Source organism: Tympanuchus pallidicinctus, unplaced genomic scaffold (assembly GCF_026119805.1).
Source record: "Tympanuchus pallidicinctus isolate F22 unplaced genomic scaffold, pur_lepc_1.0 scaffold22, whole genome shotgun sequence".
Classification (NCBI taxonomy): Eukaryota; Metazoa; Chordata; class Aves; order Galliformes; family Phasianidae; genus Tympanuchus; species Tympanuchus pallidicinctus.
The window spans coordinates 40303899-40316320 of NW_026294739.1; the positions used below are offsets into that span (position 1 = coordinate 40303899).

A 12422-nucleotide genomic window follows, 5' to 3' on the forward strand; every position below is an offset into this window, starting at 1 on the left:
GTGCGGAGGTGAGAGTGCGGGGCTTTATTGGTGCTGCGGGGAAAGGACGCTCCATCCTCGCTCCGGTGCGGCTTCGGAACGCGGGGCTCCGTCCTCAGCGGCGCTGGTTCAGCCCCGTCAGGTTGGTGATCTGTGGGAGCAGATGGGGCACTGTCAGACCCAGGCAGTGGAGGGAGTGCAGCACTTTGCAGGTAACGCGCAATGGGCCCCGCAGTGGTGTAGAATCCGAGTTAGAAGGGGCTCGTACTGCTCGTGGAGACACTGGCTCCATGGCACCGCCCAATCCCTGTGTCTGTGCTGGGAAATGCTCCCACGCTCCAACCGTAACTGCAGGTGGAGGCAGAAATGCTTGGGAGCTGCTGCAAATAGTGAAAACCAGGTCTAGTTTATGCAACAGGCAGTTTGGCTTTCTCATGTTGTTAATCATGAGCTCATCCTGCAGCTTTGGACTTCGTTTTATGCTGTATTACAACTCTTCTCAGCACAGAAAAGCAATCTGGGCCCAAACTAACAAGAAAATCATCTTCATGAGCATTTAAGCTACAAAGAACAACTCTCCTTTATGCTGTCATTTAGATTCAAGAGGGAAAACAAGCTAGTGTTAAGTGTGGAAGGGAGCATAAAGATTCTGCCCTCATGGCCTCGCTGACTTCAGCATTACTTACAGTCACTGCAGCTCCCATCAGACCCTGGGCAAGTGCTTTGCCAGTTGACTGTACCTAGGAGACAGGAGAATTAGCTTTCCTCTGCAGTTACACTGTGGGTACCCAAACACAAAGATGCCACCAAACATGCATTTGCTACAGGAAGATGCTGATATAAGCCAAGTGCTGCAGATGAAGGCTACTCGAAGATAAGAAACAAGGAAGGGATTTCCTGGGAGCAGCACACAGCTCCTAATCATCACATCAGTCAAAGAGGGGCTCCTACATCTTATTTTACTGCAGCATACATAAGCAATGACTGATGCAGAGCTGCCAGCCCCCAGTACACCAGGGGTCTTTCAGCAAGCGTGAGATGGAACAGCCAGCCTTGTCTGCACACACGCTGGTACATGAGGGATGCTGTGTGTGCCTGGCCCACAGTGTTACCTGCTGAGCTGCACTGCTCATGTTCATGGCATCAGCTACTCTGTTTTCCAGGAAACGCCACGTGTCTTCGAAGTCAGGGGACGTATCCTGCATCATCACCAGTTCTGTGGTGTTGTAGATGCCAGTGAGCACGGCCCGACGAGTGTACCAGTTAAACTGCAAGGGCACGGATGGAGAGAGAGATGAGCTGAGCACGGGGCACAAAGCGGCCCTGCAGAACCACAAGGGAAAACAACACGCCGTCTCCTCATCGTTAGCAACTGCCTCTGGTCAGAGAAACTGCTCAGTAAACAGCCCTCGGACAACGCATTCCTTCCTGACAAACTGCAGCTCGCCTCTGTGACGCAATGGGCTGCCAGCCAGCACGGACATCTGACAGCACAGCTGCTCCTGTGGCAGCAGGCAGAGATTGTGAGTACTGGCTGTAAAACCACAGAACTGCCTGCTTCTAGTTGCAAGCATGCACCTACAGCAAACGTACCCAGCTGGTTGGCTGCGTTGTGCGAGGGTTGAGCTTTGCCTTAAAGGCTGCTAGCAGGAGATGCAACGCTCAGATTCCACATCTGACGGCTGTGTTTAGAACTGAACTCCAAGTGCAGTTTGCACAAGGTACAAAAGTGTAGAAAGGGGACAAAGTGATGACAGAACTGTGCAAGGGATCACAGAGATGCACCTTTCCTGAATGCTATCGCTGGAATAGCAGTATTGCCTGCTCTGTCACTGGATGTGTCATACACTGCTGGCAGCAGTGCTGTAGGATGTATTACACCAACAGGTTACACAGTGCAAAAATGCACAGCTACCTCCAACTCTTCAGCTTTTCCAGTTGCTCTGGATTCACTAACAGCCAAAATGTGTATGTTTAAAAACAGGTCTTCAGCTTCATTCGCTGCTTCCTTCGTTACGGTGATTAAAATGTGCAAGTGCCTAGAAAAAAATACTGGCTGTTCCATTCATGATTACAGTGCAACGGGAGAATGGAAACACTAATTTAATTCTGAAGACAGTCAGATGGAAAGCTGTGCTGTCTGCATCACCTCACAAACTGGGACAAGGCGATGTGAGTGGTCACCGTTTGCAGACGGATCTCCGATGCATCTGAGACCAAACTCCTGCTCCTTGTACAGCATCCCACAAAAGCACTTCAGTGAGGAAGCTCTGAGTCTGTTTGACCTTCATAAGCCATAAGGGACTTGCAGTTCCTGATGCAATCACAGTCTTTCAGGTTTTCTTTTTCTAGATTATTCCTTTAATTTTTTTGCCCTCTATTTATTTTCCACTGCAGTAACTTCTCTTTCATACTCAGATAAAAGAAGTTTATTAAAGTAGTTTGTTAAATGGTTCATGCAGCTTTTCCCTACATCTATATGAATTAAAATAATGTATTAATTGTTTTAACTAAGGTTATAATTTCCTTTTATTCCCTGCCAGAGAGATGAAAGCTTTAATAAGCTACTCGTATTTTTAGGTAGATTCTTTAAAGTTTTCAAGTTAAATCTGTGAATGCTGCTGTTGCTGGAAGAGGCAACTGCTTGCTAACTGAATTGGATCGACTTCTTAGTCTCAAAATCTCAACAATTTTGTCTGTCTCCCCCAAAAAGAATGCTGATTAATTGAAAGCAGCTCCTTTTAATTTGCACAACTCCCATTGGAAATAATTTGCCATGCTGGCTTCTGTGTCTTGTTGGAAGCTATAGTACAGCTTCTGAAGACCTTTGGGGGCTTTGGAAAGCATCTCCTTCATTCAAAAAATGGATTGTATCAAGAGAGACCCAGCTCAATGCCTGTTTCTACTCATCATTTTCCTGAGGCGCAGATGGGCAGAAGGAGCCTCTCTGCAAGGTGCAAGGACTTACATCTGTGGACTGGTCTCCAGCATGGTGCCATATATCATCAATCATGCTGGTGAGGAGGTTGAGGCTCGAAGGGATGTTATGTGGGAGCAAGAGGACGCTGACAGCCTGAGAAAGAAATAGGCAGATTAATGGAAGAGTCAAAGAGAGGAGGGCGCTGTGTGAAAACAGATCAATGTTTCTTTGCTGTTATCTTTTCTTGTTGCTGCTGGCTGGCCTCCAGCTCCCAGTGAGACCTCCAAGCTCTATTCACTGGCACTGGCCTTTCCAAGCAGCAAGACTTGCACAGAGCACACAGTGCAGCAGCTCAGCTCATGACTCAGCCGTGCTCATGACACCAGTGCTCCTGTGTTGGCTCCCTGAGCTGCCTCTCCAGGCACAGAAACAGCACAGGCCAAGATGACTCACCCCTGTGCTGCGTCCCTGCGGGAAGGGAGGCAAACCTCATTTCTCTGAATTTGACTTTGAACTCAAAGCAGCTATGAAAGGCAGAACAGACAGCCATAATGGCCCTCCTGAGCTCCTGCAGCCTTTGAAAATACTAACAACGCCCGGAGAGTTTCAAACCACCCACATCCTTCACCAGACAAGCTATGCTAATCTGTAACAAAAAACATGAATCCTATCTTCTCTCTCTGCAAGGAGAGCTGGGTTCAGCCACCCAGAGGCCAGCAGTGACGCTGGACAAGAAAGGCTAACTTTGCAGTGACCTTTGCAGCCCAAGATTGGGAACTTTGTTACTGTGGCTGCAACTCCTTTCTGATGTTGCAAAGAATAACTCAAAACTTCCATAAGAATTTTGGAGCATAGAGGCTTCCCAGTACACAGAGCTATCCTCGGGTTGTCAAGGGTTTGTCACCTGCAATAGTAAGCAGGCAGTTTCTTGCAACAAAGCAGTAATTCTGCATTTACAATCATCAGATGATCCCAGTGCTGCTAGAACAGTGCTGCAGGGAGCCTGACACTGCAATGACACTGTAAATACAGCTGAGCAGACACCCAAGTGTTATTCCCTGGGGATCCCAGATGGGTGGAGTGAAAAACGGAGAGGTTTGCCTTTCTGGAAAGGCAAGAAATAGTTGTTCTAAAGAGACTGCCTTCCTCCAGGGCTGCTGTCCTCTTGAAGGCTGTGAATCATTTGAAACCAGCCAGGGTTTCACTTACAACCTTGACCTATTCTGGTGGAGACCATGTTGAAGGCCACAGGGCGTTTTAAACGCGCACACACACGCAATCCTTATATTCGTTTTGTACCTGTGGCCATTTCTCAATATATGGAATCACCATCCTCAGCCTGGCTTCCACAGCATCTCTCAGGAATTGCTCCATAGGCTTCTTCCTACAAAGCACATCCAAGATAAACAATTATCAACTTGAGAGATCAATCGTTTTCCCACCTCGGTGACAGAGATGCCAAGTATTACGTATCCTCTATGCCTGTACTAACTCTCCATCTGGGAAGCTGGTATGGTTTGGGTAAATTCTTTACATTCTTTACTTAAAAGTATCCAGTGTGTCTGGGATGGCTAGTGCCTGCCAAGGAAGATGTGTCTTTATACCCAATACTCACTCTGCCTTGCCCAGCTGCACTAGTTTTTGTTCCTCCTCCAGCAGGTCGGACAGCTTGGAGTTGCACTGAGACACAAAGTGCAGGATCAGCTCACTGCCGTCGCTCTGAAACATCCCTGCAGCAGCAGCAGAGAGATCAAGGGTCTGCAGGGAGAAGGGGAGAAGCACAGACCAGGTCACACTAAACAAGATCCAGCCAGGAAGTACGTTGTATTTATTCTGCACGTGATGCTATACGATTTAAAACAAAACAATACTGCATTAAAAAAGTTCTTTCTGTATGTATTTTTCTCTCTTTGGGATCACTGTGTTGTGCCTGAGTGTAATTCTGACAGTGTTACCCTGCATTAGTTGGGATTCGTTCCTGCCCAGTACCATCTGCTGACCGGGGTACACGGCCCAAGCGTATGTGGGGGAAGCATGCAGGCCTGGCTGTATTTGAACTTCAGTTCCATCTGGTTCTTTGCTTCTCTCCCACATACCTTGGCTCCCTCTGCAATGGCTTCAGCTGTCCAGCCATGTTCAGGCACAAACTCCAGCGCTGCTGTGAGGATTCGATGCTGCAGCTGCTCCTCGCTCTCACTGTCCTCTGACTCCTGGCCGCCCTGGCCAGTGTAACTATGAGAAGGCATTGGTACAGTGAGGGAACATCACCACACGCACAGCAACCTGGGCTCTGCCAGCTGCTCGTTGTGTGTGGACACGTCCCAAGGTCTGCTCATAGCAGACATCTCACCTCCTCCTGTAAAATCCTTCCCACAAAAGGGATTCCTAATGGCCCTTCACCATGAGAGGAGAGGGAAATAAGAGAAAGCTCAATCCAGATGGTGACGTGGAGACCAGCTGGCCTCAGATAACACACTTCTTAAAAAATAAACAAAACTAAAAACGACTAAACTAACTCTAGGTTTTTGCAGCGGGGCCTTTGGTTACACACATATACACACCACAACTGCAGATTTACAAAGAAATCCAGCAGTGAGGGCTGGTGCTCCCCCATGAATGCAAGTCCCATCCCAGGTCCTTGATGGATGGTGGCGCTGGCACCGCCACAGCTTCTCGAGGCCAAGGCCACGTTAACCCTACAGGCAGCACTACAGAGAGACACACAGAGCTCTGAGCAGCACTACAGAGAGCAGCTGAGATACCTGTGCTGCGGACTGCACTCCTCCTGCTCCGGGTGGGGATCTGCCTGTTGTGGGTCAAACTGCTGCTGTGAGGACGGTGATGGTGGGTCCTTCCTCTGCTCCTCTGAGGCTCTTCTCAGAGCAGCCGAGGCATGGAGGCCTCGCTGGGGTGCATACAGCTGGCACCTGAGTCCTGAAAGGGAAATCAGGGCTGGGACGTGTCCCTCCAACACAAGGTAAAATCATAAAATCACAGAATGGCTTAGATTGGAATGGATCTAAAAGATCATCCAGTTCCAACATGTTCTGTAAGCTGGTTGCTCGCCCCAGCTCAGGCTGCCCACGGCCCGATCCAGGTTGGCCTTGAACACCTCCAGGGATGGATGGGGCACCCACAGCTCTGGGCAGCTGTTCCAGCTCCTCATTGCCCTCTGAGTAAAGCACGGTGTCCTGACATCTGACCTAAACCTCCCCTCTGTTAATTTAAAGCCATTCCCCCTTGTCCTGCTGCTATCTGCCCTGCCAAAGAGTTGCCTTCCCTCCTGTCTATAGGCTCCCTTTAGGTACTGAAGGTTGCAACGAGGTCACCCTGCAGCCTTCTTTTCTCCAGGTTGAATAAACCCAGCTCCCTCAGCCTGCCCTCATAGGGGAGGTGCTCCAGCCCCCTGTCCAGTCACCTTTGTGCCCTCCTCTGGGCCCTCTCCAACAGCTCTCTGTCTTGTTTGCCCTGGGGGCTCCAGATCTGGACTCAGTACTGCAGATGGGGCCTCACAAGAGCAGAGCAGAGGGGGACGATCGCCTCCCTGTCCCTGCTGGCCTCTTCTGACGGAGTCGCTCCCTGTCCCGCTCCTAACTCCCCTCACGCACACGAAGGCGGCACTCGCTCTCCCCGCCGCATCCCCTCACACCCACGCAGCGACGCGCAGGCCCTGCGACAAACACCGGGAGACCCCGCAGCTCCACAGCGCCCCCTCGCGGCACCGCTCCGCTGCCCTTCACCTCACCTTGCCCCGCCCCGGCCCCGCCCCACGCACGGCCACGCTCGCGGCCCCACGCGGGCACGCGCCCCCTTCACCCGTCGCGCTCCGCGCGCTCCCTCACCCGCGCGGCCCCGCCACAGCCGCCAGCCCGCACGCCGCAAGCCGCTTGCCGCCGCCGCCGCCATCTTGGAAGCGGGCAGCGGCGGTGACGCAAGGGGCGGTGCGTGATGACGTCAGAGCGGGACGGGGGCGCCGGGCGAGCGGGTAGAGGTGAGCGGGACGGCGGCGAGCGGGAGCTTCGCTTCGGCGCTGGGTTGGTTCTCGCCGCCCCGCCTGACCGCCGCGCTCCGTTCCTCTGCCAGGTGGAGATGGAGGAGTTCGGCGTCGCCGCAGGGCAGCGCGTGGCCGTCATCTGGGACGGATCCTCGCCGGTGGGAGCGCTGAAGGGCTTGGTGGATTCCGTCCGGGCCTCGGTGGGAGCTGACGGTCGTGTGGCCGTGGAGAACGTTAACCAGCTGTCTCAGTGTAAGAACCACCTCAGTTTTTCGCTGTCTGCCTTAAAAGGAGAAGGGAGTTCTGCTTTCTGAGCTCGTGTGTGCCCTGGTGTAAGTCAGGCAGCAGCCGTGGTTAATAGCTGGCAGTACAGCAATAGGGCAGTACAGCAATAGAACAGTGCAGCAATAGAGCAGTGCAGCAATACTGGTGTGTGCCCTGCTGGTGTTTCAGCCAGCACTGCTGCTCAGTTTGGGGCACCTCAGGGTGTCCAGAGAACAGAGCGGAGCTGCAAGGGGTCTGAGTGCAGCTGTGGGAGAGGCCGAGGGAATGGGGTGGTCGTTTGGAGAAGAGGAGCTTGTGGATCTGCAGCCCTGACAGGAGGATGTGGGGAGGATGTGGGGAGGAGCCAGCCTTTCTCCCAGCTGACAGCGATAGGGTGGAAAGTAATTTCTTGGAGTTGTTGAGGGGAGGTTCAGGTTGGTTATAAGGAAAAAAGCGTCTTCTCAGAGCTGTGATTCACTGACATGGGTTCCCGTGGCGGTGGCTGAGTCACCATCCCTGGAGGTGTTCACGAAATGTGGATGTGTAATACCTAAGGACGCGGTTAGTGGGCAGTGTTGGTGGTAGGCAGACAGCTGGACTAGTTCATCTTAGAGCACTTTCCAACCTCAATGATTCTGTGATCCAGTTGCTGCTGTTGTACATAGGTACGAGAGATGAGGGGAGAGGCAGAACTGATCATTAAGCAAATATTTATGAGTGTGTATGTGCATAAAATTGTACTGTCTTCATCTCTCCCTCTGCAGCGGCTCACAGGGAGTCCAGTTTCGATGTGATTCTCTCTGGTGTGGTACCAGGCAGCACAGCACAGCACAGTGCAGAGGTACTGGCAGAAATAGCTCGAATACTGAAGCCTGGGGGTCGTGTCCTCCTGAAAGAACCCGTGGTGACAGAATCAGGTAAGAGAATCTGCATCAGCCTCGCTTTCGTGGCAGCAAAGGAATTCCTGCGAGAATTAGGCTGAAATGAAAGGCAGCAGGAGCACTGGCTGACAGATTTTCGTTATCCTGAAATGCTAACGTGAATAGTTAAGGGTTTATCTTGTTTAAGACATGTAAAGTCTGGAGTAGGTGGAGTGTCTTATTTCAGAAAACACATCTGTCAGGCTGGGATTTTGGTGGATTTGCAGTAAAGTGCAATTGGGACTATTAAGAGGTGTCTAAGAGAAGAAGCCCATGATGAATTTTGGCTTAAACACTGAGTAATAGAGTAACAGAGAGTAATTGCCTACTAGAGCAAGGCTCTGGAGTATTATGGTTTTGAATATAGCAATCATTATCAGTTTATGCTTTGAAAAATTCACGGGTTGTTCATTGCAATATGTGAAAGTGTTTGGGGGATTTTGTTGTTTTGTGGTTTTGGTGTGTGGTTTGTCTGTTTGTTTTTCTTTTAATATTGATGTTAATTGAGTTGAGGAAGGTTTTGGTGTATGTAGAACAGATCTGGAGCTGGAACCACCTTTATGTTCTCAAGCCACTCTTCCAATGAACAAGCTGCTCTGTTCTGTTCCTGCTTTTACTGGAGAGGGCCCGCTTTAGAGCTGTGGTTTGGGTGCTTTGTAAAGGTCTCTTGCTCTTGCAGGTTCCAAGCACCACATCTGGTTTTCGGTGACCGCTGTTCTTGTTCTTCTTGCTATTTCCTGCTTTTGTGTCTTCCAGGTAACAACAGCGGGATCAAGACAGCAGCCAAACTCCCTGCAGCTCTGACTCTCTCTGGGCTGGTGGAAGTGAAGGAGGTATGTTTGTACTGACTGCTTTCAGAATAAAAACAATAGTTCTGCTGTTACCTAAAAGTAGACGAGGACTTGATGGGTAGCAAGGTGTTTAGCTGTCCTGGTTCACCGTGGATGTTCATGGATGCAGTCTGCCACAGCCTTTTCTTGCTGCAAAGGTGGTGTTATTCTTTAGAGTTGAGGACAGGAGGGAACCTGTCTTCTATCATGCCTGCTGGTTCACTCCATGCTGATCAGCCCTTTGTGTTGCACTGCAGCTGGGACTGACTCTTCTGTTCTCTTCTGTTCTGAGGGATAAGCAACTGGAGCCAGACACAACTGGTTATCTGTGTTCACAGGAGTAGTGGATGGGGCACTGAAATAAGGGGGCTCAGTGTGAGAGTAACCAAAGATCTTGCATTGCAGCTGCGAAAGGAACCTCTGACCGCAGAGGAGGCCCAGTCAGTCCGAGAGCATTTGGGCTACCAAGGCAATGACCTTCTCATTGTTCAGATAGAAGGCAGGAAACCCAATTTTGAAGTGGGATCTTCAAGTCAACTCAAACTGTCCTTTGCCAAGAAAACAAGTCCTTCAGGTGAGGCGTGATGTGAGCTGAACGTGGGAATTGCCCTTCTCTGAAGTGACCGGCATCCCTGTGGTAGGGAGTGCTACCTAAATGTCTGTGGAGTGGGGCTTTCCAAAGTTGTCTGAACTCTCTCGTTGCTGGAAATAGATGGGGCAGTGGCTGGGGTACCTACTGCTTCTTGTTTTGTTTTGGATCCAGGAAAGCCCTCTGTGGACCCAGCTACTGCTAAGCTGTGGACGCTGTCTGCCAGTGATATGAATGACGAAGAGATGGTATCCATTTTTTTTTGTGAGACCTTGCTGTCATTCCTTGTCTTTTCTTTTCTACTCTAGCTAATTTCAGTCATTCCTCTTGGGAAGTTTTACAACTTAAGAGGTACAAAAGCATCCCCAGTGCAGAATTTCTCAGCTGCTGTTTGAGGTGTTGGGTGCCCACAGGTGTGGTGAGAATTGAGGGAAAGGCATTGTTGAGAGGGAATGTTTGCAGTGCTAGTGCTACAGCGAGTGGTGTTTCTGTGAATGCAACAGCAATGTCATTCCCTACTGGATTTATTGTGTGTTTTCTTCCATGGTATATTCCAGGATCTTTTGGACTCTGATGAGCTGTTGGATTCAGAGGATTTGAAAAAGCCAGATCCAGCCTCTCTCAGAGCTCCGTCCTGCAAAGAAAAGGGCAAAAAGAAAGCCTGCAAGAACTGGTCAGTGTTGGGATTAGCATGTCAGTGTGCCTCCTAACTCACAGCAATGGAACCTTAGAGTGGGATGTTTTTAAAAAAGATTGTGGGAAAGCATAATTCACTTGGTTCGTGTCCTTTCCTTATCTTGGCTATCTGAAGGTAAATCCAAACACAGTGAGCATTGGCTAGCTGTGCCAGAACTGCTACAAACTGCCATACTGGAGTGACCAGCAGTCTTCTCAGAGGTAGCTACACGGTTTGTGTAGCCTTCACTAAAATCCTATTCCCACTGATTTTAAGGAGGAACAGTTTATGTGGTTTAACTGCTTTAGAGTCATTTCCTTCTTGCTTCAGCTGGAGGAGTGTGCTTCAACACTTGTTTTGCAAATTGGTATTGGAGAACAAAGTACAGAGCGTGAGAGTCCCAGAGCCAGCTGTGTTGTGTGGCAAAGTGAGGGCTGTTGCATGAGAGCAGTTTTGGAACAAGGATTGTAACTGCTGGCTTTTAAATCGGAACGATGCGAGTGACTTCTTTATTTTGTACAGCACGTGTGGCCTGGCTGAAGAGCTGGAACAGGAGAAGAAGAGCTCGCAGCCCAAATCTGCCTGTGGAAATGTAAATAGTCATTTTGTTTGTATATCGTGGTTTGCAGGGTGCAGTCTGTGTCTGAGAAGTTTTCTCTGATGACTGCTCACTAAAGCAGCTGCTTACTGCTTTTAAAACGCTGCCTGCTTCTGCAGAGCTTCTGCCTTTACCATCTCACCTCTTAGAACGGCCCCTGTGCTCTGCACCAGTTTGTTGTGTGCCTGCAGTGCGAGTGCCACCTTCACAGGAGGCAGAGTAGACAGTGACCCTGTGCTTCACTTGCTCACCAGTGGTCTCCTTAGGGAAGATCACCTTATGGGAGTACAGTTAGGGAGCTGCTAAAGCCCAGCACGCAGCAGTGCCTAGGCAGAGCTGCCCTCCTGTAGGGCTGGGCTGGAAACTCGGTTCCTCTGTGTGAGTGCAGAGCCCTGCACCAGCTCTGTTACCTGCTAAACAAGACGTGCCCAGAGGAGGTGGAAGGGAAATGGTTTCTGTGCTGGCATATGCTGAGGAGCAGGTCGTTTCTCTAGGTGGAAAAAGCGTGTAACGAGAGCAGAGAACTGAGAGTTGCCATGATGACAAGTGTTTTCCTGTCTCTTGGCAGTGCTACCTGGGGGATGCATTCCGCTGTGCCAGTTGCCCTTACCTGGGGATGCCTGCCTTCAAGCCTGGAGAGAAGATCCTGCTGAAAGAGAACCAGCTGCACGATGCCTAAGAAAGTCATCTCTGAGCGTCCTGGAAAGGACCTCCCTGCTTTGCCATCAGCCTGAGATACAGAGGCTCTTTGTACAGCTCTCCTCCTCCTCTCAAACTCATGCTCTCCGGCCAATACTCCTCGTGGGGAGGGACTGTAGGGATTGACACTGCTGTGAGCTCATCACACGTAATCAACTTTGGGCTAAGAGATAATCTGTGGTGGCCAGTGGTCTTGTATGTATTAGACTTGTTAATGTTAAGCCTTATTGTAGCTGCCTTGACTTGATACTGAGATGCTGGCCATCCCAGCACGTCTCACCAGCAGAGGGAAGTGGAACTGTGTCAGATTGACCTTGTGTGCCACGCTAAGAGCCTCACCAGTACTTCCCCAAGCCCACGTTGCTCCTTACCCTTAGTTTACATTGTGCATCAGCAGCTGTGGCTCAGCTCTCAGGGTGACACTGGGCTCCTGTTTTCATCACAGCAACAAAGATTTGCTCCCCCTGAGAGAACTGCTGCCCTTACGGCAGGGAGAAAATTAACCTTGTCCTCCCCTGCCTCTGACCAACAAAAACACAAGGGCAATCTGAGACCTTCGCCTCTCTTGGTGGTTATCAAGTGAGTTACCCGCAGTGTGCAGTAAGTGAGAACATAGCAATAACTTCATTTCTGGTTGATACTGACTACTCTTTATTTATTTGCATTCTTACTGCTAATGAAGCATCCTCACAGGTGCAGGATGAGGGAACTCGTGGTGCTCTGGGCCAGGCTTGCTTCTCACCTCGGGAAGGAGAGGAGGAAAACACAACTTGCTCTTCAGGATGCAAATTCTTGTCACTGTCCTTCCTCAGTTGCACAATAAACTCATGTAGGGGTCTGGGATGAAGAGCTGTTCTTAAAATAAATGTGACCAACAGCCAAGCATTTGTGTTAAACTGCTGTTAGTGGTGTTTTAAGCACGTTTCTTCTTTGACTTGGTTTCTGCTCGCTCC

General features: G+C 50.2%; 2 protein-coding genes across 3 annotated transcripts; one reads left to right on the forward strand and one right to left on the reverse strand.

Annotated features, from left to right (window-relative positions):
- Positions 1-5: 5 nt before the first annotated feature.
- COQ9 (coenzyme Q9) lies at positions 6-6866 on the reverse strand. Of its 2 annotated transcripts, XM_052685966.1 has the most exons (9): positions 6742-6866; positions 5662-5833; positions 4996-5131; positions 4515-4657; positions 4199-4283; positions 2948-3052; positions 1092-1247; positions 666-719; positions 6-130 (listed from the first exon to the last, which is right to left on the reverse strand). In XM_052685966.1, exons 1-9 carry the CDS (start codon positions 6803-6805, stop codon positions 95-97), a joined length of 951 nt encoding a protein of 316 aa, XP_052541926.1. In that variant the 5' UTR covers positions 6806-6866; the 3' UTR covers positions 6-94. The 2 variants fall into 2 exon arrangements, with proteins under 2 accessions (XP_052541926.1, XP_052541925.1); XM_052685965.1 differs by lacking the exon at positions 6-130 and having other exon boundaries at positions 509-719.
- Positions 6867-6896: 30 nt separating this feature from the next.
- CIAPIN1 (cytokine induced apoptosis inhibitor 1) lies at positions 6897-11556 on the forward strand. Its single transcript, XM_052685967.1, has 8 exons — positions 6897-7145; positions 7922-8074; positions 8834-8910; positions 9313-9481; positions 9671-9744; positions 10054-10169; positions 10695-10764; positions 11339-11556. Exons 1-8 carry the CDS (start codon positions 6989-6991, stop codon positions 11447-11449), a joined length of 927 nt encoding a protein of 308 aa, XP_052541927.1. The 5' UTR covers positions 6897-6988; the 3' UTR covers positions 11450-11556.
- Positions 11557-12422: the final 866 nt, after the last annotated feature.

Coding starts and splice junctions, on each gene's coding strand:
- COQ9 (XM_052685965.1), bottom strand. CDS start 6,805: ATGGCGGCGGCGGCGGCAAGCGGCTTGCGGCGTGCGGGCTGGCGGCTG. Junction 5,834..6,741: donor GCTGTGGCGGGGCCGCGCGG/GTGAGGGAGCGC, acceptor TTTCCCTTTCAG/GACTCAGGTGCCAGCTGTAT. Junction 4,284..4,514: donor GTGCAGCTGGGCAAGGCAGA/GTGAGTATTGGG, acceptor TGTGCTTTGTAG/GAAGAAGCCTATGGAGCAAT.
- CIAPIN1 (XM_052685967.1), top strand. CDS start 6,989: ATGGAGGAGTTCGGCGTCGCCGCAGGGCAGCGCGTGGCCGTCATCTGG. Junction 7,146..7,921: donor CGTTAACCAGCTGTCTCAGT/GTAAGAACCACC, acceptor CTCCCTCTGCAG/CGGCTCACAGGGAGTCCAGT. Junction 9,745..10,053: donor ATATGAATGACGAAGAGATG/GTATCCATTTTT, acceptor GGTATATTCCAG/GATCTTTTGGACTCTGATGA.